Genomic DNA, 27,989 nt, shown 5'->3' with positions numbered 1-27,989 from the left:
GGCCGTGGGAGGAGCCTCATTCACGCAGCCCCAGTGAGGCCATTGGGCCAGGGCTAGGGGCTGCGTGCTTCGGGCCCCTCCCACACAGTTCGGCGCCTGGAGCTACTGCACTTGCGTGCCGACTGTAGCGCGCATGTGCAGAGGTCCCGGCACTGTTTTCAGCGCAGGGACCTGGCTCCGCCCCCCCACAGCTCGTGCCGGCTGCGCCGAGTGCCACAGGACCTGTAAGTCGGTGGAGAATACCGAGGATTTTTTTAGGCGCGAAAAACGGGCGCCCAGCTCGGAGGGGCGCCCGTTTTTTTTCTTGTGGAAACTTGGGCCCCATGTTTTGTTAGTCACCTTTCCTAACTCTCCCACAAAGGCTCAGTGTCTTCCTTTTTCCTCCTGTGAAGCATTGCTGATCTTTTTCGATGTCATAGGCACTATATAACTGCAAGTTGTTAAAGTGTTTCCCCTTTATTAATCACCTGCTCTAATGGGGTCACAAACTGTGACAATTGGGCAGCTGATCAGGAAATGGCTTAATTTGATTGTATTCAAGTTTTTAAAAACTTGCTCAAAAGTACGATTAATAATATCCTTTCAAACCTACATTAACCCAGATTTCAGAAGTATTTTAAGTATTACTGACATAAAGAATAATGGTCCAGTTATGAGGATGATCACACCATCAATAAAATCCTAACAGTTTTTGAATTAATTAAAAAAATAACTCTACTAAATTTTCTAATCTTTTTCAGGATCACAGTTGCTTCGTGAGCTGAAGAAGATGGATGACAAGGCACTTTTGGTGGAAGTTCAGCTGTTGGAGAGTAAGACGTATCACGCTTTGAGTAACTTGCCAAAAGCACGAGCTGCCCTGACCTCAGCACGAACAACTGCAAATGCAATCTATTGCCCACCCAAACTACAGGCTGCACTCGATATGCAGTCAGGTATGGAACAAAAATAAAACGTATAATTTTAGCCTTTTCAATGCATCCCAGTAGGATTTTTCTTCCGTTTATCCCTTTTGCAGAAAATAGAACACTGTTTAAAATCTTTTTACCTGAAATTGTAAGATTGTTTAATCATGAAGCACAGACAATTAAAATATATATCTTTATAAAGGAAAGAATTTCACTGATTATAGGGATATCCTAGATGAAATTAGGTTAAAATAGATTTTTATGCTTGACTTCTATCTGAAATTAATGTGGAAAACCTGCAATATTATATGTACTGTATAAATCCTAAAAGTTGTATACTATCTGTAGGAATAGTTACTGAGCAGACTTGTTCTCACCTCAAGGATTCTAGTCATTACCAACCTGTAGCACCCCTTGTATAAGAGATGGTCAGGATCATTATATTGCCTTGGCTCAGTTGGTAGCACTCTCACCTCTAAGTCAGAAGGTCATGGGTTCAAGTCCCATGCCAGAGAACATAAGAAATAGAAGCAGGATTAGGCCACTTGGCCCCTCAAGCTTGCTCTGCCATTCAGTAAGATCATGGCTGATCTGATCTTGGCCTCAACTCCACTTCCCTGCCCATTCCCCATAACCCTTGACTCCCTTGTCATTCAAAAGTCTGTCTATCTCTACCTTAAATATATTCCATGACCCAGCCTCCACGGATCTGTGATTCCAAAGATTCACGACCCTCTGAGAGAAGAGACTTGAGCACGTAATCTAGGCTGACACTCTAGCACAGTACTCGGGGAGTGCTGCATGTCGGAGGTGCCAACTTTCGGATGAAACATTAAACCGAGGCCTCGTCTGTCCTCTCAGATGGACGTAAAAGATTCCATGGCATTATTCGAAGAGGAGCAGGGGCGTTCTCCCTGGTGTCCTGGCCAATATTTATCCCTCAAACCAAGTTCACTAAAACTGATTACCTGGTCATTACCACTTTGCTGTTTGTGGGACCTTGCTGTGCGCAAATTGACTGCTGCATTTCCTCTATTACAGCGACTGCATTGGCAATAAAGTGATCTGGGACGTCCTGAGTTTGTGAAAGGCACTATATAAATTCCAAGTCTTTGTTTCTTTATGTGGCTGGCAGGACAGGAGTGTGAAGTATAGCCAGTTTTTCTCCTCCATAATCTGGGGGCAATGTGGCCGATTGTTCTAAATGCTGCCCTAGCTGAGATCCATTAAGTTCTGTAATCGAACATGGAACCTTTCCTAGTCCATATATTTACTGATTTAACCAGTTAAGTCATGGGGAAATCTGAGAACCCAGATTTTTGAGACATTTCTGCTATCTTAATTGGTTTGGAACAGTTTAATCTATTACTAATAGAAATAATGTCCAAATGGTCTTGCCCATACTATTTGTTTGTCAGATATACATAATGAGAAATGTGATGAGCCAAAACAAGAAAATAGACTGCCTTTAAACATCAGGTTAGCTTTGTAAATAAAGCATTAATCTGAGATTGTTGCTTCTACGTGTAGGTATTATCCATGCTGCTGAAGAGAAGGACTGGAAGACTGCTTATTCCTATTTTTACGAGGCATTTGAAGGATATGACTCTATTGATAGCCCCAAAGCTATCACAGCATTGAAATATATGCTACTGTGCAAAATTATGTTAAATACGTAAGTTTGAAAGATTTTGGTCAAAATTGTTTGTGCAGAAGCTGTACAGTACCTTAGAAAGCAACTATAGTTAGTCTGGTTAAAGGAATAGTGCGTACACGAAACAGCTGGATTTTGATGGTCTATGCAAAGTCTGAATGCAGTTAATTATGTAAATATTGGGGAGCAGTGCACATAGACCATTCTCTCAAGACCCCGGACCCAGACAAACTGTAAAAGTGCCTTGAGTTGAACCTATAAAATCTGAACGCTTGTGATAAACAAGGCTGCAATTATGGCAACTGTTCCTACCCCTTGCTGTTCAACTGGTCAAAGTTAATAAAGATTTTTTTTGTTTGGTGGGGCAGAGTGGCACAGAGAAGGTGGTGATTGAGACACGTGTTCACTTGCAGTAAATGCCTTGTTCTGCCTTTAGTCAGCATGGCCAAAACTATTCCACTAAAGCCACCTGGCCACTCATGTATGACAAACTATTTTGAGAAAGAGCAGTTGACCAAGCAGGAAACTAATAGCTTAAAATAATTCTGAATACAGCCCCATGTGGATTACAGGAAGGAAAAGAGTTGAAAACTTGAATGTCATACTTAACAATCTTGTAATCGAAGGCCTGGGGGGGAAAAAAAACCCACCTTAGAGGCCATTTCAGAATAATGCTGACAATGTGGTTCATGGGTTTAGGTGCCTGATTTATATTTTGAAGAATATCCCAATGCTAATGAATACTTTTTTAGAAGCACATTCTCCTTTGTTAGTTACTGTAGTTAAAGGAGATCAAAAACCAGTCCCTTTGTGGTTTTGAAAATGCCTCTGGAATGAATACTGTAGAATGCCTTTAAAGCTGATGTCTAAATATGCGCTGTATCAAAGATAGGTAGTTCCTGTGACTATAAAGCTCTGGCATTGCCTTTCTTTTGTTGGGGGAGGGAAGAGACCATCCGAATTGATGAAGTGGGGTCTACAGGTGGACTGGCAAATCGTATTACAATACTTGAAGAAAGGTGGATCTCACAGCAATTTTCAAAATGTGAATTCTTTGTTTTTCTTTCAGACCAGAGGATGTGCAGGCATTAGTGAGTGGGAAGCTTGCTCTCCGATATGCTGGGCGACAGGTAATATAAAAATTGTATATATGATTTGATTTCAGGAGAATGAGAGGATGAGAAAAATGGGTAATGAATGGGTTGCCAGTATGGATTTCAGTCTGTTTCTCACAGATGCTTTTAGGTCCTCTCCCCAATTTACCTTGGGTAGTAAAATATTTTCTTCCTCTTGTATTCTGAAATTTAACGAGGAGCATATATTCCATTGCGTGGATTCTCTGTTTATATATAAACGGGCCAAGAGTTCTTGGAAGTTTTGGCCAGCTCTTGATCATCCAGGCAGTCAGGACCCAGGGTCAAATTGACTTCCGTATGTGAGTATATTCATTGGCAGGACTGGGACTTGCCAGAAAAGATTTATGACCCCAGTATGGGCTAGCTTTAATGGGTAGCCATAGACTACATTTGCAGAAAGCAAGGTTTACAAACATTTACTACGCTCCCTTTCCATTTGGTTAACTTCTGAGGATATCAACGGTGTGTGGATAAAAATGAAGTATCTGAATCAGTTTTCCCACCTTCCTCTTTCTAGGCCACTATGTGTTAGTAGTCTATCATTATTTCATTTTTACACCCTTTTATTTGTCTCCTAAAACTGCTGTGTCCTTAACACTGGCAGATCTCTGGTTTTTTGTCCAAGAGTCTGGCCAATGACTTGACCACTGTAGAGGGCATCACAGATTACCCGGTGCCTATACACTTGCCAGTCAGGGGCCAAAAGCCTAGGATAGTCAATTATAGCACCTCTAATGTTGCCTTAGCTAAAATCAGCTGATCCATCAGAAATTTAGGATCAAATCCACAGCCTTGCTCTTCTATATGGCACGGTGCCACCATTGGTGATGCATTCGCCATTACCTCATTAAGTGAGCATTTGCTTGAATTTTTACGTGAAAGGTGGACTGGAGAGAGGGAATTCAATCCCAGCTTTTGGCTGAGTTGATGTGTCTTTCCTTGGATCTCTGTTCTGTTCGCACGTTTCTCGTTTTAGCGTGAAGCATGTTGAGTCATGCAGGTAGTGTTGGGGACTGAAAAGGAGAAGAACATAACAAAAAAAAGTATCAAGTTTAGAAATGGTTTTTAAATTAACTTAAACCCATGACAAGAAAAGCAGCACAAAATGATGCTAATGTGTCGATAGAGCAACAGTGGTATTGGGCAGGCAAGGATAGTAAGTTATCATTCTACTGCCTTGGTTCTAAAACACCAACAGTTTTACTGTGTGTTACTGTCTTGTTGAAAAGAACTAGGTTGAAATAGTATATAGCTTTATTATATAAAGACACAGGTCATCCAAAACTCGGCAGCCCGTGTCCTAACTTGCACCAAGTTCCGCTCCCCTATCACCCCTGTGCTCGCTGACTTACATTGGCTCCCGGTTAAGCAATGCCTCGATTTCAAAATTATCATCCTTGTTTACAAATCTCTCCATGGCCTCTCCCCTCCATGTCTCTGTAATCTCCTTCAGCCTCACAAGCCCCCTAAGATATCTGCATGCCTCAAATTCTGTCCTCATGAGCATCCCTGATTATAATCGCTCAACCATTGGTGGCCATGCCTTCAGTTGCCTCGGCCCCAAGCTTTGGAATTCCCTCCCTAAACCTCTCCACCTCTCCACCTCTCTCTTCTCCTTTAAGGCACTCCTTAAAACTTACCTCTTTGACCAAGCATCTGCCGTAATTTCTTCTTGTGTAGCTCGATGTCAGATTTATTTGTTTCGACTTGTAACACTCCTGTGAAGCACCTTGGGACATTTTACTATGTTAAAGGCGCTATATAAATACAAGTTGTTGTATGTCATAAAATAGTCCGAGCTGTTTTTTGCATCTCTGGTATGTTTAAGTGGTGATTGAGAGCAGACTCTAGTTAAAACGATTAATTTCACCTCGGCTAATGGTTAACTTTTTGTTTATTTTAAGACCGATTCTCTAAAATGTGTGGCCCGTGCAAGCAAGAATCGATCGTTGGCTGATTTTGAAAAGGTAAGTTAACAGGAAGCTGAACTGGAAGTAATGAAAAATGTCACTGTTAGCCGGTGGTATGCAGTATCCATAGTGAGAGGGAAACTGTATGCTAGTGGCATGAAATCCAAATAATCAGAAAGGATGTACTGTTAGGTGATGGTATGTTTAGCTTCTCACTGTACAACAAAAATACAAGGAAGTTTTAGCCTATTTATGGAGAAAAAGGGTTCAAAGCGAAACTTGAGGCCTTACAGTAAAACAGTCCATGGGGCACCCCACTACAGAACATGCCTGTGAAAAGGTGATGTGCATGGGTTTACTGATACTGTTGCCCAGTTGGGAAAATTCTCCATTCAAACAATGGGAAAATATTTGTTCCTCTAACATTTTATCCTGTTCCTGTGAACTGTAAATATTTGCAATATATTAGGCAGTACTTTAATGTTTGGGGTTGAAGAATATATGTGTGTCTTTTTTCCCACTGAGCTTTCCCGAGGCAATGCGTTTCTTCTTGCTGAGGAGTTTGCAGTTGAGAAGCTCAACATGCCCAGATTTATCTAACTTTTTAGTTTCGATCAAATTTTGCCTTCCAGTTGAAAATGGTGAATACTAAAAATACATGAATCCTGGATTGTAAAATTGAATAGATTTTATAAGATTAGATCACATATTCTAATTTTTGGACTGCTGTTCATAATACAGAAAGTGCTTGCTGCAGGAGCTGCTAATGTCACCACCTACTGAGATTAGATGGGGGTTAAACTGGGTAGATTGTATCAGCTTTTGGTCTCCAAACTGTTGTTCACTATGATGTCAGCAATACTCATAGGTGACTGTCTACATCAGAGTTTCAGTTGCTCTTAAAGACTATTTATCTTAATGGCATTCTCTTCTATAAAAGTTTTTTTTTGGCATACCATTTGTTTGGAAGAGCTTTTTCATTATTATCACATCTGCCAGAAGCAAAGTAATGTTTGTCACTGAGATCTATATCAAATTATTTGTTTCTAAACAAATGGGGGTAAATAGGTTTGTTGGACGCTTGTAAACGATTTGAAGTAGCATGTTAAGATTAGAAGAAAACTAACGAGCGCATGGTGAATTTGTGAGTTGTTAGTTACTATTATAGTGTTTAACAGGTTAACATTGAGAGCGTTATGTGACCCAGCAGTTCAAAAGAATAAGTATTTGAGTTTGAAACCAAAAATCTAAATTCAACTAGGTTGATAAGTCACTCAGACTTAGTGGACCAAAAATCGCGGTCTCTACAGGCGCGTATGATGTGTGCACACACCCGTAGAGGCCTCAAGTGTCGGTACTCGGTACGCAATGCACATGCGCCAAAATCCGGCATTTGCGAACTATCAATTTATTTTGACCGTTCCGAAGCATTTCCGGGAGAAGAGCCTTTGCGAGTGGAGATTTGGGCTATTTACCCAACTCTTGCCCAGCGAATGTCTTTCAAACTCTTACGCCTGGTAAAAGCAGTTGTAAGGCCTGCTCTTACCAGCGTAAGAGTTTTAAAGGCTATAAAAATAAAATGTTATCAATAATTTTTATATTTAAAAAGCCTGACCATTAGGTAAGTTTATTTTTACCCCTATTAAAACATTTTTTTTAAATAATTTTTGTCTAAAACATTTAATTAAATTCAATTTCAATTTATTTTAAATATGTGAAGTGCTTTTCTTATTTATTTAAAATGCGTGTGTTTTGGGGGTATTTTCATTCGCAGAAATGGTGACCTCCATACAAACGGAACTCACCATGTCTGTGAATGGGGGTATGCTATTTTCATTGGTTGGTCCGGCCCATGTCATCCCAGGCTGCATATACACTCCTGGAATACATGGGCCTCAGCGATGAGCTGCGCATGGAGGCCTCATAGCGCAAGTGTTCGTTTCTCCGGGACCACCAGGTAAATTCACAAATATTTTTGTGGTCGGAGGGATCTGCCCGTGCGGGAAGCCTCCGACTGCAATTTCAGAGCCACTGAATTTTCTTTGTTGGTATGGCTCCAGGTAACTATATGAAAGAAAGCTATTCACCCTTTGAGGGATGGACAATTCCTACTGGAACAGTTCCTTTATTGACTGTTCAGAGTGCCATTGGTGGAAAGTAACATTTTGAGCCCAGACTATGCTTTGCATCCTCCTTTTTCAACTTTGCTGGCAAGCTACGTAATAGGCTTGCCAGCAAAGTTGAAGCCCATGGAATAAAAGGGACAGTGGCAGCATGGATTCGAAATTGGCTAAGTGACAGGAAACAGAGTAGTGGTGAATGGTTGTTTTTCACCCTTGAGGAAGGTATACATTGGTGTTCCCCAGGGGTTGGTACTAGGACCACTGCTTTTCTTGATATATATTAATGACTTGGACTTGGGTGTACAGGGCACAATTTAAAAATTTGCAGATGACACAAAAGTTGGAAGTATAGTGAACAGTGAGGAGGATAGTGATGGACTTCAAGAGAACATACAGGCTGGTAGATTGGGCGGACACATGGCAGATGAAATTTGTTGCAGAACAGTGTGAATACATTTTGATACACTTTGGTAGGAAGAATGAGGAGAGGCAATATAAACTAAGGGCTACAGTTCTAAAGCGGGTGCAGAAACAGAGAGATCTTGGCGGGTATATGTGTACAAATCGTTGAAGGTGGCAGGCAGGTTGGGAAAGCAGTTAAAATAGCATACGGGATCCTGGGTTTTATTAATAGATATAAGAGTACAAAAGCCAGGAAGTTATGATGAACCTTTATGAAACACAGGTATGGACTCAACTGGAATGTGCCCAATTCTGGGTACCGCACTTTAGGAAGGATGTGAAGGTCTTGGGGGTAATGTATTAGCATGGATAGGGGAATTGGCTCACTACAGAAAACAGAGATTCGGGATAAATGGGTCATTTTCCAGTTGGCAAACAGTGACCACTGGGATGCCGCAGGGATCGGTGCTGGGGCCTCAGCTATTTACAATCTATATTAATGACTTGGATGAAGGGACCGAGTGTAATGTAGCCAAGATACAAAAATGGGTGGGAAAGCAAATTGTGAGGAGGACACACAAAAATCTGCAAAGGGATATGGACAGGCTAAGTGAGTGGGCAAAAATTGGGCAATGTGGAAAAATGTGAGATTATCCACGTTGGCAGAAAAAATAGAAAAGCAAATTATAATTTAAATGGACAACAATTGCAAAGTGCTGTAGTACAGAGGGACCTGGGGGGTCCTTGTGCATGAAACACAAAAAGTTAGTATGCAAGTACAGCAAGTAATCAGGAAGGCAAGTGGAATGTTGGCCTTTATTGCAAGGGGGATAGAGTATAAAAGCAGAGAAGTCCTGCTACAACTGTACAGGGTATTGGTGAGGCCACACCTAGAGTACTGCGTACTGTTTTGGTCTCCATATTTAAGGAAGGGTATACTTCCATTGGAGGCAGTTCAGAGAAGGTTCACTGGGTTGATTCCGGAGTTGAGGGGGTTGATTTATGAAGATAGGTTTAGTAAGTTGGGCTTATACTCATTGGAGTTCAGAAGAATAAAAACATAAGAATTAGGAACAGGAGTAGGCCATCTAGCCCCTCGAGCCTGCTCCGCCATTCAATAAGATCATGGCTGATCTGGCCGTGGACTCAGCTCCACTTACCCGCCTGTTCCCCGTAACCCTTAATTCCCTTATTGGTTAAAAATCTATCTATCTGTGACTTGAATACATTCAATGAGCTAGCCTCAACTGCTTCCTTGGGCAGAGAATTCCACAGATTCACCACCCTCTGGGAGAAGAAATTCCTTCTCAACTCAGTTTTAAATTGGCTCCCCCGTATTTTGAGGCTGTGCCTTCTAGTTCTAGTCTCCCCGACCAGCGGAAACAACCTCTCCGCCTCTATCTTGTCTATCCCTTTCATTATTTTAAATGTTTCTATAAGATCACCACTCATCCTTCTGAACTCCAACGAGTAAAGATCCAGTCTACTCAATCTATCATCATAAGCTAATCCCCTCATCTCCGGAATTAGCCTAGTGAATTGTCTCTGTACCCCCTCCAAAGCCAGTATATCCTTCCTTAAGTAAGGTGACCAAAACTGCACGCAGTACTCCAGGTGCGGCCTTACCAATACCCTATACAGTTGCAGCAGGACCTCCCTGCTTTTGTACTCTATCCCTCTCGCAATGAAGGCCAACATTCCATTCGCCTTCCTGATTACCTGTTGCACCTGCAAACTAACTTTTTGGGATTCATGCACAAGGACCCCCAGGTCCCTCTGCACCTCAGCATGTTGTAATCTCCCCATTCAAATAATATTCCCTTTTACTGTTTTTTTTTCTCCCCAAGGTGGATGACCTCACACTTTCCGACATTGTATTCCATCTGGCGAACCTTAGCCCATTCGCTTAACCTATCCAAATCTCTTTGCAGTCTCTCTGTGTCCTCTACACAACCCGCTTTCCCACTAATCTTTGTGTCATCTGCAAATTTTGTTACACTACACTCTGTCCCCTCTTCCAGGTCATCTATGTATATTGTAAACAGTTGTGGTCCCAGCACCGATCCCTGTGGCACACACTAACCACCGATTTCCAACCCGAAAAGGACCCATTTATCCCGACTCTCTGCTTTCTGTTCGCCAGCCAATTCTCTATCCATGCTAATACAATTCCTCTGACTCCGCGTACCTCTATCTTCTGCAGTAACCTTTTGTGTGGCACCTTATCGAATGCCTTTTGGAAATCTAAATACACCACATCCATCGGTACACCTCTATCCACAATGCTCATTATATCCTCAAAGAATTCCAGTAAATCAGTTAACCATGATTTCCCCCTCATGAATCCAAGTTGCGTCTGCTTGATTGCACTATTCCTATCTAGGTGTCCCGCTATTTCTTCCTTAATGATAGTTTCAAGCATTTTCCCCACTACAGATGTTAAACTAACCGGCCTATAGTTACCTGCCTTTTGTCTGCCCCCTTTTTTAAACAGAGGCGTTACATTCGCTGCTTTCCAATCCGCTGGTACCTCCCCAGAGTCCAGAGAATTTTGGTAGATTATAACGAATGCATCTGCTATAACTTCCGCCATCTCTTTTAATACCCTGGGATGCATTTCATCAGGACCAGGGGACTTGTCTACCTTCAGTCCCATTAGCCTGTCCAGCACTACCCCCCTAGTGATAGTGATTGTCTCAAGGTCCTCCCTTCCCACATTCCTGTGACCAGCAATTTTTGGCATGGTTTTTGTGTCTTCCACTGTGAAGACCGAAGCAAAATAATTGTTTAAAGTTTCAGCCATTTCCACATTTCCCATTATTAAATCCCCCTTCTCATCTTCTAAGGGACCAACATTTACGTTAGTCACTCTTTTCAGTTTTATATATCTGTAAAAGCTTTTACTATTTGTTTTTATGTTTTGCGCAAGTTTACCTTCGTAATCTATCTTTCCTTTCTTTATTGCTTTTTTAGTTATTCTTTGCTGTTTAAAATTTTCCCAATCTTCTAGTTTCCCACTAACCTTGGCCAACTTATACGCATTGGTCTTTGATTTGATGCTCTCCTTTATTTTCTTGGTTATCCACAGCTGGTTATCCCTTCTCTTACCACCCTTCTTTTTCACTGGAATATATTTTTGTTGCGCAGTATGAAAGAACTCCTTAAAAGTCCTCAATTGTGCCTCCGTTTAGTCTGTGTTTCCAGTCTACTTTAGCTAACTCTGCCCTCATCCCACTGTAGTCCCCTTTGTTTAAGCATAGTAAGCTCATTTGAGACACTACTTCCTCACCCTCAATCTGTATTTCAAATTCAACCCTACTGTGATCACTCATTCCGAGAGGATCTTTTACTAGGAGATCGTTTATTTTTCCTGTCTCATTGCACAGGACCAGATCTAAGATAGCTTGCTCCATTGTAGGTTCTGTAACATACTGTTCTAAGAAACAATCCCGTATGCATTCTATGAATTCCTCCTCCAGGCTACCCCGTGCGATTTGAGTTGACCAATCGATATGTAGGTTAAAATCCCCCATGACTACTGCCGTTCCTTTTTCACATGCCTCCATTATTTCCTTGATTATAAACTACGCCCACCAGTGACTTTTTCCCCTTACTATCTCTAATCTCCACCCACAAAGATTCAACATTTTGTTCATTAGAGCCAATATCGTCTCTCACAACTGCCCTGATATCATCCTTTATTAATAGAGCTTACCCCACCTCCTTTCCCTTCTTGTCTATCTTTCCGAATCGTCAGATACCCTTGTATGTTTAATTCCCAGTCTTGGCCACCCTGCAACCATGTTTCTGTAATGGCCACCAAATCATACCCACTTCTAATGATTTGTGCCGTCAACTTATTTACTTTATTTCGAATGCTGCATGCGTTTAGGTAGTGTCGAAATCTCGACCTCCGAAAAAAAAATGACTCCGACACTTTCAGCTCCGGCAGAAGTTTCTTTAATTTACTTGCTTGCAAGGGGCAGGTCACACTCAGTCAATGGCTAAGTGAACACCTCCGCAATGGTACAGTTTCACGAGATATTTATACAGTAAAACCCAAGATATGGCCTCTCCCTGTGTATTGGTTCTCTCTCGCAGTCAGTGAATACAGATAGAGTTAATTACTACATCCTTGTCCTGACATGGTTTCCAGATATAGAAACATAGAAAATAGGTGCAGGAGTATGCCATTCAGCCCTTCTAGCCTGCACCGCCATTCAATGAGTTCATGGTTGAACATGCAACTTCAGTACCCCCTTCCTGCTTTCTCGCCATACCCCTTGATCCCCTGAGTAGTAAGGACTTCATCTAACTCCCTTTTGAATATATTTAGTGAATTGACCTCAACTACTTCCTGTGGTAGAGAATTCCACAGGTTCACCACTCTCTGGGTGAAGAAGTTTCTCCTCATCTCGGTCCTAAATGGCTTTCTCCTTATCCTTAGACTGTGACCCCTGGTTCTGGACTTCCCCAACATTGGGAACATTCTTCCTGCATCTAACCTGTCTAAACCCGTCAGAATTTTAAACGTTTCTATGAGGTCGCCTCTCATTCTTCTGAACTCCAGTGAATACAAGCCCAGTTGATCCAGTCTTTCTTGATAAGTCAGTCCCACCATCCCGGGAATCAGTCTGGTGAATCTTCGCTGCACTCCCTCAATAGCAAGAATGTCCTTCCTCAAGTTAGGAGACCAAACCTGTACACAATACTCCAGGTGTGGCCTCACCAAGGCCCTGTACAACTGTAGCAACACCTCCCTGCCCCTGTACTCAAATCCCCTCGCTATGAAGGCCAACATGCCATTTGCTTTCTTAACCGCCTGCTGTACCTGCATGCCAACCTTCAATGACTGATGTACCATGACACCCAGGTCTCGTTGCACCTCCCCTTTTCCTAATCTGTCACCATTCAGATAATAGTCTGTCTCTCTGTTTTTACCACCAAAGTAGATAACCTCACATTTATTCACATTATACTTCATCTGCCATGCATTTGCCCACTCACCTAACCTATCCAAGTCACTCTGCAACCTCATAGCATCCTCCTCGCAGCTCACACTGCCACCCAACTTAGTGTCATCCGCAAATTTGGGGATACTACATTTAATCCCCTCGTCTAAATCATTAATGTACAATGTAAACAGCTGGGGCCCCAGCACAGAACCTTGCGGCACCCCACTAGTCACTGCCTGCCATTCTGAAAAGTACCCGTTTACTCCTACTCTTTGCTTCCTGTCTGACAACCAGTTCTCAATCCACGTCAGCACACTACCCCCAATCCCATGTGCTTTAACTTTGCACATTAATCTCTTGTGTGGGACCTTGTCGAAAGCCTTCTGAAAGTACAAATATACCACATCAACTGGTTCTCCTTTGTCCACTTTACTGGAAACATCCTCAAAAAATTCCAGAAGATTTGTCAAGCATGATTTCCCTTTCACAAATCCATGCTGACTTGGACCTATCATGTCACCATTTTCCAAATGCGCTGCTATGACATCCTTAATAATTGATTCCATCATTTTACCCACTACTGAGGTCAGGCTGACCGGTCTATAATTCCCTGTTTTCTCTCCCTCCTTTTTTAAAAAGTGGGGTTACATTGGCTACCCTCCACTCGATAGGAACTGATCCAGAGTCAATGGAATGTTGGAAAATGACTGTCAATGCATCCGCTATTTCCAAGGCCACCTCCTTAAGTACTCTGGGATGCAGTCCATCAGGCCCTGGGGATTTATCGGCCTTCAATCCCATCAATTTCCCCAACACAATTTCCTTTTGTCAGGGTTATTAGTTGGCCAGCCGGCCATTACTCCATGAGTGTGGTAATGAGCTATTACCTGTCTTGCATTGTGTCAGGATTGTCCAGTTTCCTAGTCAGTTATCTTTTTGCATCAAATGGATGAGGTCTCTACAAGAGATAATGGCTGGTGGTTTGAGTACTTCGAAAAGGCTGGGATGGAGTGGAAGTGGTGTTGTATGGACAATAGGAGAGCACCATGGGGGGTACCTGTCTCAGCAGGACTTGTCTCCTAGCTGTCTGGTGGCTATCAGCCATTTCAAGCCAGGTTTAGCTGTTTATGCAAGCCGACTGCTTTATGCAGAAATTTCTGGAAGGACCAGGACTCCATTTTGTTATATATTAAAAAGGGCACAAAAATACCGTGTGGTATCAGCTTAGATAAAAATACATTTCCACATTCCCCCATTTTGTCCTTCACAAGGACAACTTAATCCATTCTGATCTTGTACAGTCTCTCCATTTCCATTTCCACACAAGACCCTTCAGTTGTTGCTACCATAACTCTAGCCGTGGTCTTGGTAGGTAACATAGTTTTTCCCAACCTGGCACAGCAACACTTAACGACGACAAATAATAGATACAGGGCGAAGACTATCAGCAGGAATATGATCAAACCCTGTACCACAGATTTCCCTAGGGATCCCAACCATTCCGATGCCCAACCCCACAAGGTGATACCGTCCTGGCCAACTGTCTGATTATACTCTATTACCTTTTTCCTGATGTATTCAGCTAGACTGCCGATTTCTTCTGATTTATCTGGGATATACATACAGCATTCTCCACCTATTAATGCGCATGTCTCTCCTTCCTTGGCTAGGAGAGCCACTGTTCGAATAGCTACCATTTCATCATTTACCCCTTCAAAGGCTTGGGAAGTTGCGTTGGCTACTGATTCGACTAAGTTAGCCAGTTCCCGTAACTGCCATTCGGTTGATGCTATTCCATAGGGTGGCACCATTACCTTGAATATTCCGTTTAGCCATTTCAAATCCTGTTTAAAGCTATGACTTCCATAGGCATCCCTTAGAGTCTTTATTGATCTGATAAAGGGTACCACATATCCTAAGTAACAGGACCCTGTTGGCTGGTAACCACGGGTAGGCTTTATGGCCACAAATAAAGTAGGTGCAATTATAGGACGTCAGCTCTTGGTCCTTTCGCGCCATCCATACTCTAGTGGTCTCACCTTCCCACCCTTCACCTGGGGCTTTGTTATGGACCATTGTCCAGCCAACGGTTGCTATCTTTCTCCCATCAGTGGGATTAGTTGTGGCTTGCCATTTAGTCATTTGGGAACACTTGCTGCGTCCCATTTCTGGTCCTTTAGTCTCATCACTCACTAGGCAGTATTATACCTTCAGGATTTCCTATTCCGGGAGTAATGCTTCGGAAGGGAGGCTGACGGTTATTATCATAATTGGGCTGGTACCATCCCTGGAAGGCTGTAAGTTTATACCCTGCTTGCCTCCATTCTGTTTGCTCCTTCGTTTCTGGACCCTTAGTTAGGTTTGTCCTATTTTGCACTATCAACCATTCTACCATTTCTGATTCGTTAAAGCGGACAGGTCTCAGGGGAATACCCCCTTCGGAGTGGACAGGTACATGGGAACATATCCAACAACTCGACAAGTTTCCTTCTTGAGCATACCTATGACTCAGTGCCATAAATACGTTTACTTGCAATTCCCTTCGGTGGCGGGTCTGTACCCCTGGTGTAATCAATAATGCAAAGTAAAACCCTGTCAAGCCCAGCACCATCAGTCCCCATAGTCCATACAGTTCCTTATTCGGTCTTTTTCTGTTCCTCTGGTTCCTTCTTCCCTGCCTCCTGGTCGGGTGCCTTGATTGCAGTATTAGTCGCCAGCAAGACCTGGTATGGTTCTTCGAATCTTGGCTGTAAACTGCTTTTTCTTTTAAAAATCTTGATGTAAACGAATTCCCCTGGCTCCAGGTTATGACACTTCCCTTCCGCTGGCTTGACTTGAGCTTCCTTTACCTGTGAATGAAAGCTGGAAATACATTTGGTTAGTGCAATACAATAATTCAACATATTTTCCTCCATTTTGTGGATGTCCATTTGTTTTGCAGTAAATGGTGCTGTAAAAGGTAGTCGTTGGGGACGTCCCATAACTATCTCGTGCGGTGACAGGCCTGTTGTTCTGTTGGTTGCAGTTCGCATTACCATCAAAGCTAAGGGCAGCAGTTCTGTCCATTTCAGTCCAGTGTCATTGCATAGTTTTGCCAGCTTATTTTTAAGCATTCCATTATATCTTTCAACAAGTCCAGCTGATTGTGGATGATAACTGCAATGAAAATGTTGATTAATCTGTAAAGCTTTACACATTTCCCTTATAATAGTTCCTGTGAAATGTGACCCGTTATCACTAGAAAGCTTAGCAGGGATTCCGAAGCGCGGTACGATTTCTTTTAACAAACATTTAGCAACAGTAGTGGCATCGACCTTTTTACATGGAAAGGCTTCAATCCATCTAGAGAACACATCTACAATAACTAATACATACTTGAATCCCATACGCATAGGTAATTCAATAAAATCCATTTGTAAATGTATAAAAGCCCGACTGGATTTGGGTGGGAGGCAGATTCTACTTTTTCCGTCTTACCCGGATTCATTGTCTGACAGGTAACACAATTTTCACAGATTTGTTTTGCGATTGCCGAAATACCTGGTGCATACAAAGTTGCCAAAATATAATCTGCCATTCCCCCTTTGCCTGCATGTGTGAATGTATGAACACATCGGGCAATCCATGGAAGTAAGGATTTGGGTGCCACCATGCGGCCGTCGTGGTGAACCCATATTCCTTCTGGATTTTTATAACATTGATCCTTCGTCCAGGTCAACCTCCTCCGTACTGGCCTGTGTCTGAAAGGCCAGCACATTATTAATAGTGGGTGGCGGGTCTGAGCAATTATTTTTCCTTAATGGGAACATGACACCTGCATCCCCCCTTTTGACAGAGCTGCTGACTTAGCTGCATTATCAGCTCTGGCATTCCCAAGTGCCCCCTCATTCGACTGGCCTGTATGTGCTTGGCATTTGATAATGGCAAGTTTCAAGGGGCATTGAATGGCTCGCAGAAGATTTTCCACTTCTGCATTTTTGATAGGGGTTCCTGAAGAAGTCAGGTACCTGCGAATCTTCCAAATTTGTCCATAGTCATGTGATACCCCAAAAGCATACCTGGAGTCAGTGTAGATATTAACTGTTTGTCCTTCAGCCAGAATACAGGCTCGAGTTAACGCAAACAATTCGGCTTGTTGGGCTGAAAAGGAGTCTGGAAGAGAGGCTGTTTCGACAACATTAAACTGGGTTACAATTGCATAAGCCGTTCTAGGTTGGCCCCTATCATTTCATAGGGCTGATCCGTCAACATAGTACACTAGATCAGGGTTACACATTGGTACATCTGTTAGATTGATACGTGGTTTAGTCACTAATTCGGTTACCATTTCACATGAATGGGGTTCGCCGTCTTCTTCCGTGGGGAGTAGAGTGGCTGGATTTAAGGTAGTGCATCTTTTGATAAGGTTCGGATTTGATAACAGTTCGACCTCCTATTTAGTGGTTCTTGCGGAGGTTAGGTGTTGGGTGGCACACTTAGTAAGTAAAATCTCGACAGAGTGTGGGATATACAAAATGGTCTGATGATTTAGAGTTATTGTCTGAGCCTGTTGTATAGCATAATAAGCTGCTGCCAACGAAGGAAGACATCCTGGTAGTCCGCGTGCCACTGGGTCTAGTTGGGTACTGAAATACTCTACCGGCCGCTGCCTGTCCCCATGTAACTGAGTCAAAACAGATTGTGCAAAACCCGATTTTGTGATGCACAAATAAGTTGAATAGCTTAGTGTAATCTGGTAATCCCAAGGCTGGTGCTGAAGTGAGGGACTGCTTAAGACTCTGGAAAGCATTCCGGGATTCTTCATTCCAAATCCTCCTTTAAGCATTGTGAGAATATAGTAGATTCATTCACAGCTCATAGGTAATGGACAAACCTCCATTTGTCACTATTGGGCTTCTGAACCGGAAGAATCGGTGTGTTACACGGACATCTCATTTATGCTTATAGTGATTCACAAATCACAGAATGTAAAGTACTTGTTTTATAATTTTATTAAAAGGCTTCCAAACCCAAGATTTTTCCAATACCCCCAAAATGTTGATCAAGGAGATCACCTGAAATATCTCAAAATCCCAATTCAAATATTGTACTGCCACTCTTTATCTAAAAAAAAATCCTCTTACTGAGCTATAGAAGCTTTTATACCAAGGACAATGGAAGTGTACTCCCCCAGCCTGCACCGCGAAAGGCCCACAAAGGCTTTTTTTTAAAAAAGGCATTACAACTTCCCTTCCCCGTTCTTTATCTTACTCCTAGACTAAATTTATGTCTTTCATACCAATATAATGATTGCATGTCTTCTTTCGACAAGTAAGTGAGCGTGTCAAATAAATTCTCTTTTTATTTTAAACCACCGGGACCATGTCTCGACAAACCTTATCCTCTGTGCATTTCCTAGCTCCGTAACTTCTCATCCGAATAAATCCACACCTGCGTTTCTAACTTAAAATGTCAAACTTCCCACATACAGGACAACACTATGAAGGGTTAAAAAACTTCATTCTGTTTGAAAAAGTGGGTGGAGCTAAAACAAACAGGCAGCTCCACAACCTTTCCAAACAGGTTTCCAGACACATGAAAAAAAAACACAGAAGCACTCTCATTCAAAGACAAGACATTCACAAAAGTCTCTCTCCATTCAATAAAGCTTTTTTTTGGCTAGCTTTATTTTTTTTTTGGCTAGCTTTATTTTTTTTTGAATCATAAGTCACTATCAGGTTCTCCTTTTTTTTACATATTGATTTACTTCCTCTGTTAATTTTACATGGGCTTGAAGAATCGGAACCCAGGCCTTTTCTATTACTTCCCTTTTTTTTAACCTCTTCTACCTGGATCTCTGTTTATAAGACACTCCTCTAGACATGTTGTTCTCTCTAAATTAAATGAACCATCGGGTGGAAATGGCCTGTTTTCACCCTTAGTCCACTTTACCCTTTTTTTCTTTGGTCAATTTAAGACTGACCACAATTCTGGAGCATGACATAGGCTGGTGTGCCTTTTGCGGTGTTTTAACTTGCTCCGGCACCCATTCTGGATGATTAAGATTTTCCACAGTTTCTGATCTCACAATCCTTTCGGCCAACCGAGTTCTCTATGCCCACTTCTCCTGGCCGTTACGTAGCCTGAAAAGGCTCTTAATTTGGGCTCAGTCTGGGTGTGTGAGATATGTTGGCACGAATCAACCGTAGTTGATCAATCAGTTACTGTTTCTTCTCTTAATCAATCCTTGTTTTTTTTTCCGAATCACAATTTTCCCCAGTGACTCTTCCCGTTTCTCTAACTGCAATGTCGCACAAAGGTATTGAACACAACAATATAACAAGGACAGCTAGGACAAACAACATTCACGCGAGTATACAAATCATAACCTTAAACTCTATTTAAACAAATAATCAATTCTCAGTCTGCGTTGTACGCCACTACAGACCGAGTCCTTAACTTATCCTAATAAAACTTATAAAACTGATAAAACTTATGGTTCCATTACCCTAACTCTTATCACATAAGAACCTTCGATCGATTGCGCTTCTTTTTTTTTCCTACTCTTATCACATAAGAACCTTTTCCTAATTAAAAACTTAACTCTTATCACATAAGAACCTTCGATCGATTAGTGCTTTTTTTTCCTAATCTTATCACATAAGAACCTTCAGGAACCTTTTTCGATCGACTAGCGCTGTTTCTACCTTACCTACTGAAACCTTCCCCGGGCTGTTTCGAGATTTTTCCACAACCCGTTCTCTTCTGCTTGCAAGCTGAGAAAGAAATGGTTAAAAAAAATAACTTTAGCTTTTAAATGTCGAGTCTTGTAGATTGCAGTACCTCCCCTGTGGGCAACAGATTACATATGCGATTCAACAGTGAAGAAACCTCTTGTGAGCAAAAGGCTCACCTTGTTTTGGCCACTGAAGCCTTTCACTGGAGAGGCACTATGCTTGTATCCGTTTTACTCACAGGGCAGAGAGTATGCATCTTGGTGGAACCTCCAAGAAGTAACTGTCGAAATCTCGACCTCCGAAAAAAAATGACTCCGACACTTTCAGCTCCAGCAGAAGTTTCTTTAATTTACTTGCTTGCAAGGGGCAGGTCACACTCAGTCAAGGGCTAAGTGAACACCTCCGAAATCGTACAGTTTCACAAGATATGGCCTCTCCGTGTATTGGCTCTGTCTCGCAGTCAGTGAATACAGATAAAGAGTTAATTACTACATCCTTGTCCTGACATGGTTTCCAGATATTTCCTTTTGTCAGGGTTATTAGTTGGCCAGCCGGCCATTACTCCATGAGAGTGTGGTAATGAGCTATTACCTGTCTTGCATTGTGTCAGGATTGTTCAGTTTCCTAGTCAGTTATCTTTTTGCATCAAATGGATGAGGTCGCTACAAGAGATAATGGCTGGTGGTTTGAATACTTCGAAAAGGCTGGGATGGAGTGGAACTGGTGTTATATGGACAATAGGAGAGCACCATGAGCCTCCTGTCTCAGCAGGACTTGTCTCCTAGCTGTCTGGTGGCTATCAGCCATTTCAAGCCAGGTTTAGCTGTTTATGCAAGCCGACTGCTTTATGCAGAAATTTCTGGAAGGACCAGGACTCCATTTTGTTATATATTAAAAAGGGCACAAAAATACCGTGTGGTATCAGCTTAGATAAAAATACATTTCCACAGTAGAGTGTTTTAATCCTAGTTTTTAAACCATGATTTCTAGTTTTGACCCCTCCTGCAGCCCCTTTATATTCAGTGGCCCTTTTTGTTTTTTGAGTGGTGATCTTATCGAAACATATAAGATAATGAGGGGGCTCGATAAGGTGGATGCAGAGAGGATGTTTCCACTGATAGAGGAAACTAAAACTAGGGGGCATAGTCTCATAATAAGGGGACGCCCATTTAAAGCTGAGATGAGAAGGAATTGCTTCAGGGTTGTAAATCTGTGGAATTCTCTGCCCCAGAGAGCTGTGGAGGCTGGGTCACTGAATATATATAAGGCGGCGATAGACAAATTTTTGAGCGATAAGGGAATAAAGGGTTATGGGGAGCGGGCAGGAAAGTGGAACTGAGTCCATGATCAGATCAGCCATGATCTTATTAAATGGCGGAGCAAGCTCGAGGGGTTAAATGGCCTACTCCGGCTCCTATTTCTTATGTTTCTTATGTTCTTAGAGAGGGTGCAGAAAAGATTTACAAGAATGGTTCCGGGGATGAAGGACTTTGGTTATGTGGATAGACTGGAGAAGCTAGGGTTGTTCTCCTTAGAGCAGAGAAGTTTGAGTGGAGATCTGATAGAGGTGTTCAACATCATGCGAGGTCTAGACGCAGTAGATGGTGTGCACCAGTTCCCATTGGCAGAAGGGTCGAGAACCCGAGGACAGATTTAAGGTGATTTGCAGAAGAACCAATGAAGAAAAAATTTTCTATGCAGCGAGTGGTTAGGATCTGGAATGCACTGCCTGAAAAGGGTGGTGGAGGCAGATTCAGTCGTGGCTTCCAAAAAAAATTGCTGGATCACGGGGTAAAGGTGACCAAGTGGGACTAGCTGAAGTGCTGTTGCAGAGAGCTGGCACAGATTCGACGGGCTGAATGGTCTCCTTCAAGCTGTAACCATTCTATGATTCTATTGGTGGTAAGCAGCCTGCAAAGCAAGAGGTTAAAGAAATGTCTTATTCTAGAATGGTTGGTTTCAGGATTTTTGTCACTATGCCAGCCAGATACCCAGGGCGGATTTTGCCTTGTTAAATTCAGTCCTGCAAAAAAGAAAAGCATTACCTTAATTTGCTTAATTGTGAGCGTGTGAATTTTGCAGCTGCTGAAATATCCTGTCAATGACAATTCTGCCCTTCCGGTTTGCAGGCTTTAACAGATTTCCAAGCAGAGCTACGGGATGATCCAATTATCACCACGCATCTGGCAAAACTGTACGACAACTTACTGGAGCAGAATCTTATCCGAGTGATTGAGCCTTTCTCCAGAGTTCAGGTATGGTTGCAAGTAGTGTGAATGAAATAAAGATCCTAACTGCAACTGTATAGGGGTATTGGTAAGGACGCACCTGGAGTACTGCGTGCAGTTTTGGTCACCTTACTTAAGGAAGGATATACTGGCTTTGGAGGGGGTACAGAGACGATTCACTAGGCTGATTCCGGAGATGAGGGGGTTACCTTATGATGATAGATTGAGTAGACTGGGTCTTTACTCGTTGGAGTTTAGAAGGATGAGGGGTGATCTTATAGAAACATTTAAAATCATGAAAGGGATAGACAAGATAGAGGCAGAGAGGTTGTTTCCACTGGTAGGGGAGACTAGAACTCGGGGGCACAGCCTCAAAATACGGGGGAGCCAATTTAAAACCGAGTTGAGAAGGAATTTCTTCTCCCAGAGGGTTGTGACTCTGTGGAATTCTCTTCCCAAGGAAGCAGTTGTGGCTAGCTCATTGAATGTATTCAAGTCACAGATAGATAGATTTTTAAGCAATAAGGGAATTAAGGGTTACGGGGAGAGGGCGGGTAAGTGGAGCTGAGTCCACGGCCAGATCAGCCATGATCTTATTGAATGGCAGAGCAGGCTCGAGGGGCTAGATGGCCTACTCCTGTTCCTAATTCTTATGTTCTTAAAGTATTTGCTTATACAGCAGGTCGAACTGGAACCCGTCCTGAAATTAATTTTAATATTTGCGGCATATTACAAAAATATTGGGTTCTTCAATATTGCTCACCTGTAGACTGAATATTGATGGATTATTTGCAGTGGACTGTTTCTGAAACCTTTTTCACTATTAAAATTGTGTGTGGTGTGCATGTGTATATTGAAGATAGCATCCTTTTAAAGATGTCCCCTCATACCATTTCTACCAGTTATTTAATTTTTGCTACAGCACCTGCTTGCTACAAGTTACCATTATATGAAAATATTGCCTTTTGTTTTCTATCATGCTATTATGTATACATCAGCTAACGCCGCCTGCAAACTCAACTCCCTAAATGCTGTTTGCCCACATCTTACTAAACAACTTTGGATCATGAAGCTGTTACTTTTGTGTTAAACCCCCATAGTAGAGCCTCTTGGTTCTCTTTTTCCATTCCACGTTTTCTGTACACTTTAGCAATCTTCTGATTGGGTCCTGGGAATACATGCTTAGCACGCAAAAAATGCCATTATTTGTACTGGTGCCAACTCGCTATACTATATAAAGACAGGCAACATGTTTGTGTGCTAGTTCAATTTTGCCCTGCTCCTGTACTGAGTTTGGTGCTCCTAGTGCTGTTCACGTCATTATTTGGATCTGCTATAAGAAAGGGGTAGTGCAACCTTCTCTTTGGTCAATCAGCACATTTCCAATTAAAAATTGTTAGTCAGGCACGCTGAAAAATTGAATAGTTAGGAGTCCTTTGTATTCACATTTTTAATCCATTTTGAATTGATTAAGGTTGCCTCAACCGAAGAGTTTATAGCATTGAAGCAGCCCATTCTCAGTAATGAAAGGTGTGAGAACAACATAAAATACCCATTGCTAAGCACACCATCAGTAATTACACGGCCTGCCCCCAAGCAAAACTTGCACCGTAAGAAATAAGCACTCTACTTATTCTGCATGAAGTGGGATAAATTACAGTGTAAAAGCACAAGAAAAATGAACGCACCTGAGAAAAGACTGGCGGTTGTCGTCGGGTGTGTTCCAGCCACGAGTCTTCAGTACCAAGCACCGGTTAGTATCTTGCCAACACTGCCAATGCTGACAGCTCCTTAGTGCCCAAATGGTTTGGGTACTGGTTAAACTCTCTCTCAGCCATCAGGGGAACCTTGTGCTGTCTTGTCCCAAAAGGCTACATACACCAGTCTGTAACCAGTGATTTGGCATAACTCAGCGCAAAGCAGAAGAAAAATGGGAAATCTCTTCAAATTTATTTGCTGCTGATTGAAGAGAGAAGTTGCTTTTGTATTCAAATTTCATTCGATAGTATGCAAGTAAATTATAGTTGTGATAAAATGCCTGAATATTGCAGATTTATGGTTGTACTGAAGATGTAGATGTGGCCTTCATATTCTCAAATGTGCACAATATAGCTTAATGGAATCTATCAATGTTTTTTTTGTAATCAGGCTGGTTTAAATTCTCTATGGTAAGCATTTATGGAGCCTATTAATCTGTCACTATAGCCATGAGCATAACTTGTCATACCCTTGCATTAAAACTCTTGATTTGAACTAATCTGTTCAGTGAGAGCCGCCCCAGTATCAAGATGATTAGTTGAGCCATGCAGATCCTTTGCTGAGTTTGCTGACCTCAGCCAGGGCAGTGGTAGGGGTGCTACAGTTGCCCTCTATACTCCTGAGTTAAGAAAGGGGAAATCAGGCTGGAGTCTTTTTCGTGATCCTTGCTGGATGTGTAGACACTGAGAAAGAACAGGATTGGGTACTGCGTTGATGCCCAGTAGTCAAATAGTCTGCTGGTACTCACTGTCTGGGCTCCCAGATGAAGAATGACCACTTGGGCAAGGTATCGGAGGATGGCCCATGCCCATAGAGCCTTGCATCGAGTTTACAGCACAGAAATTGGTCTATGCTGATCTATGCCGGCGTTGATGCTCCACATGAGCTTGCACCAGCCATACCACAGCAAGTGTCTTCAGAAGAGGAAAGCAAGGGAGTTCCTTTTGAGCAACAATATTTTATAATACCAAAATTATTCAGGAGGTGGGTGCAATTAAATGTTCCTGGTGGCCGTCAGTAAGCACTATTAATCTAAGGAAGAGTTTAACGAAGAGATAGGTGATGTCCCAAGGTGGTCGTCCCAAAAGCAAAATATTCCACATGAGTTGCAGCAGGTGAGCAGGCAATCAACACATCCCTTACAGGTTGGAGCCTACATCTCAAAAGAATATGAACCCACCCCATACATCTCTTGCATGTAAACAGGCTGGAGTAGCAAGCACCCTGCGTGGTCCTGTTAAAAGAGCATTCTCAATAAATTGATCTGCTTCTGTATTGTCATGGGGTACTGTGTATGAATGCATTGGTTCTGCATTTCTGCCTTGGTGTCATGCAGATCTGGAATTGGTATCAAAATCACATAGACCTCAACACCTTGCTGGAGCTCTGAGCACCAGAAGGTGCACTTGGGGATGATGCATTGATTCTACAATAAGATGGTACAAGTCATCTCCAGTTGGGGTTATGGCAAGAAGTTGCAATAGCCAAGACAGCCAACAACACTTAGTTACTTGATCCCTGAAACAAAAGGTCTTTCTGTCTTACTTCTGATCCTTCATTCCAAAGATCGATCGCAATATTCACTTGGAGGAAGCCTCAGTGAAAGGAAGAACTTCAAATTATGTAAAACTATCACTTCAAAGTGTCCCAAAATGCTTCACAACCATTGATTTATTTTTGAAGTGGGGTTGCTGTCATTATGTAGGCAAATTTGGCAATCATTTGGCAACATTTAGGAATGATAGACAGAAAGGAAAAGGAGGTGGGGTGGCGTTGCTGGTTAAAGAGGAAATTAATTCAATAGTAAGCAAGATCTTTAGCTTGGATGATGTGGAATCTGTATGGTGGAGCTACGGAATACCAAAGGGCAGAAAACGCTAGTGGGAGTTGTGTACAGACCACCAAACAGTAGTAGTGAGGTTGGGGACAGCATCAAACAAGAAATTAGGGATGCGTGCAATAAAGGTACAGCAGTTATTATGGACAACTTTAATCTACATATTGACTGGGCTGACCAAACTGGTAGCAATGCGGTGGAGGAGGATTTCCTGAGTGTATTAGGGATGGTTTTCTATATCAATATGTCGAGGAACCAACTAGAGAGCTGGCCATCCTAGACTGGGTGATGTGCAATGAGAAAGGACTAATTAGCAATCTTGTTGTGCGAGGCCCCTTGGGGAAGAGTGACCACAATATGGTAGAATTCTTTATTAAGATGGAGAGTGACACAGTTAATTCAGAAACTAGGTTCCTGAACTTGGGGAAAGGTAACTTCGATGGTATGAGACGTGAATTGGCTACAATAGACTGGCGAGCGATACTTAAAGAGTTGACGGTGGATAGGCAATGGCAAACGATTAAAGATCACGTGGATGAACTTCAACAATTGTACATCCCTGTCTGGAGTAAGAATAAAATGGGGAAGGTGGTTCAACCATGGCTAACGAGGGAAATTAAGCATAGTGTTAAATCCAAGGAAGAAGCATATAAATTGGCCAGAAAAAGCAGCAATCCTGAGGAATGGGAAAATTTTGTAATACAGCAGAGGAGGACAAAGGGTTTAATTAGAAAGGGGGAAATAGAGTATGAGAGGAAGCTTGCTGGGAACATAAAAACTGACTGCAAATCTTCCATAGATATGTGAAGAGAAAAAGATTAGTGAAAACAAACGTAGGTCCCTTGCAGTCAGATTCAGGTGAATTTATAATGGGGAACAAAGAAATGGCGGACCAGTTAAACAAATACTTTGGTTCTGTTTTCACAAAGGAAGACAAATAACCTTTCAGAAACACTAGGGGTCCGAGAGTCTGGTGAGAAGGAGGAACTGAAGGATATCCTCATAAAGCGGGAAATTGTGTTAGGGAAATTGATGGGATTGAAGGCCGATAAATCTCCGGGGCCTGATAGTATGCATCCTAGAGTACTAAAGGAAGTGGCCATAGAAATAGTGGATGCATTGGTGATCATTTTCCAACAGTCTCGACTCTGGATCAGTTCCTATGAACTGGAGGGTAGCTAATGTAACACCACTTTTTTAAAAAGGCGGGAGAGAGAAAACGGAAAATTATAGACCGGTTAGCCTGACGTCAATAGTTGGAAATATGTTGGAATCAATTATTAAAGATGAAATAGCAGCGCATTTGGAAAGCAGTGACAGGACCAAGTCAGCATGGATTTATGAAAGGGAAATCATGCTTGACAAATCTTCTGGAATTTTTTGAGGATGTAACTAGTAGAGTGGACAAGGGAGAACCAGTGGATGTGGTGTATTTGGACTTTCAAAAGGCTTTTGACAAGGTTCCACACGAGATTGGTGTGCAAAATCAAAGCACATGGTATTGGGGGTAATGTACTGACGTGGATAGAGAACTGGTTGGCAGACGGGAAGCAGCGAGTCGGGATAAACGGGTCCTTTTCAGAATGGCAGGCAGTGACTAGTGGAGTGCAGCAGGATACAGTGCTGGGACCCCAGTTCTTTACAATATATATTAATGATTTAGATGAAGGAATTGAGTGTAATATCTCCAAGTTTGCAGATGACACTAAACTGGGTGGCGGTGTGAGCTCTGAGGAGGACTCTAAAAGGCTGCAGGGTGACTTGGACAGGTTAGGTAAGTGGGCAAATGCATGGCAGATGCAATATAATGTGGATAAATGTGAGGTTATCCACTTTGGGGACAAAAACACAAAGGCAGAATATTATCTGAATGGTGGCAGATTAGGAAAGGGGGAGGTGCAACGAGACCAGGGTGTCATGGTTCATCAGTCATTGAACGTTGGCATACAGGTACAGCAGGCGGTGAAGAAGGCAAATGGTATGTTGACCTTCATAGCTAGAGGATTTGAGTATAAGAGCAGGGAGGTCTTACTGCAGTTGTACAGGGCCTTGGTGAGGCCTCACCTGGAATATTGTGTTCAGTTTTGGTCTCCGAATCAGAGGTAGGACGTTCTAGCTATTGAAGGAGTGCAGCGAAGGTTCACCTGACTGATTCCCGGGATGGTGGGACTGACATACGAGGAGAGACTGGATCAACTTGGCCTTTATACACTGGAGTTTAGAAGGATGTGAGGGGATCTCATAGAAACTTATAAGATTCTGATGGGACTGGACAGGTTAGATGCGGGAAGAATGTTCCCGATGATGGGGAAGTCCAGAACCAGGGGACACAGTCTTGGGATAAGGGGTAGGCCGTTTAGGG

At 42.4% G+C, this 27,989-nt stretch overlaps 1 protein-coding gene across 2 annotated transcripts in view; it reads left to right on the top strand.

Annotated features, from left to right (window-relative positions):
* The window catches only part of LOC139233980 (26S proteasome non-ATPase regulatory subunit 11), a 102,223-nt gene that overhangs the window by 62,435 nt on the left and 11,799 nt on the right, over window positions 1–27,989 (top strand). For both annotated transcript variants that reach the window (XM_070864722.1, XM_070864723.1), the window contains exons 6-10: window positions 741–935; window positions 2,439–2,583; window positions 3,632–3,692; window positions 5,603–5,665; window positions 21,934–22,059. In XM_070864722.1, the coding sequence (XP_070720823.1) occupies window positions 741–935; window positions 2,439–2,583; window positions 3,632–3,692; window positions 5,603–5,665; window positions 21,934–22,059 (590 nt within the window). The remainder of the gene's footprint in view (window positions 1–740; window positions 936–2,438; window positions 2,584–3,631; window positions 3,693–5,602; window positions 5,666–21,933; window positions 22,060–27,989) is intronic.

Source organism: Pristiophorus japonicus, chromosome 21 (assembly GCF_044704955.1).
Source record: "Pristiophorus japonicus isolate sPriJap1 chromosome 21, sPriJap1.hap1, whole genome shotgun sequence".
Classification (NCBI taxonomy): domain Eukaryota; kingdom Metazoa; phylum Chordata; class Chondrichthyes; family Pristiophoridae; genus Pristiophorus; species Pristiophorus japonicus.
This window is presented reverse-complemented; position numbering and strand designations above follow the sequence as displayed.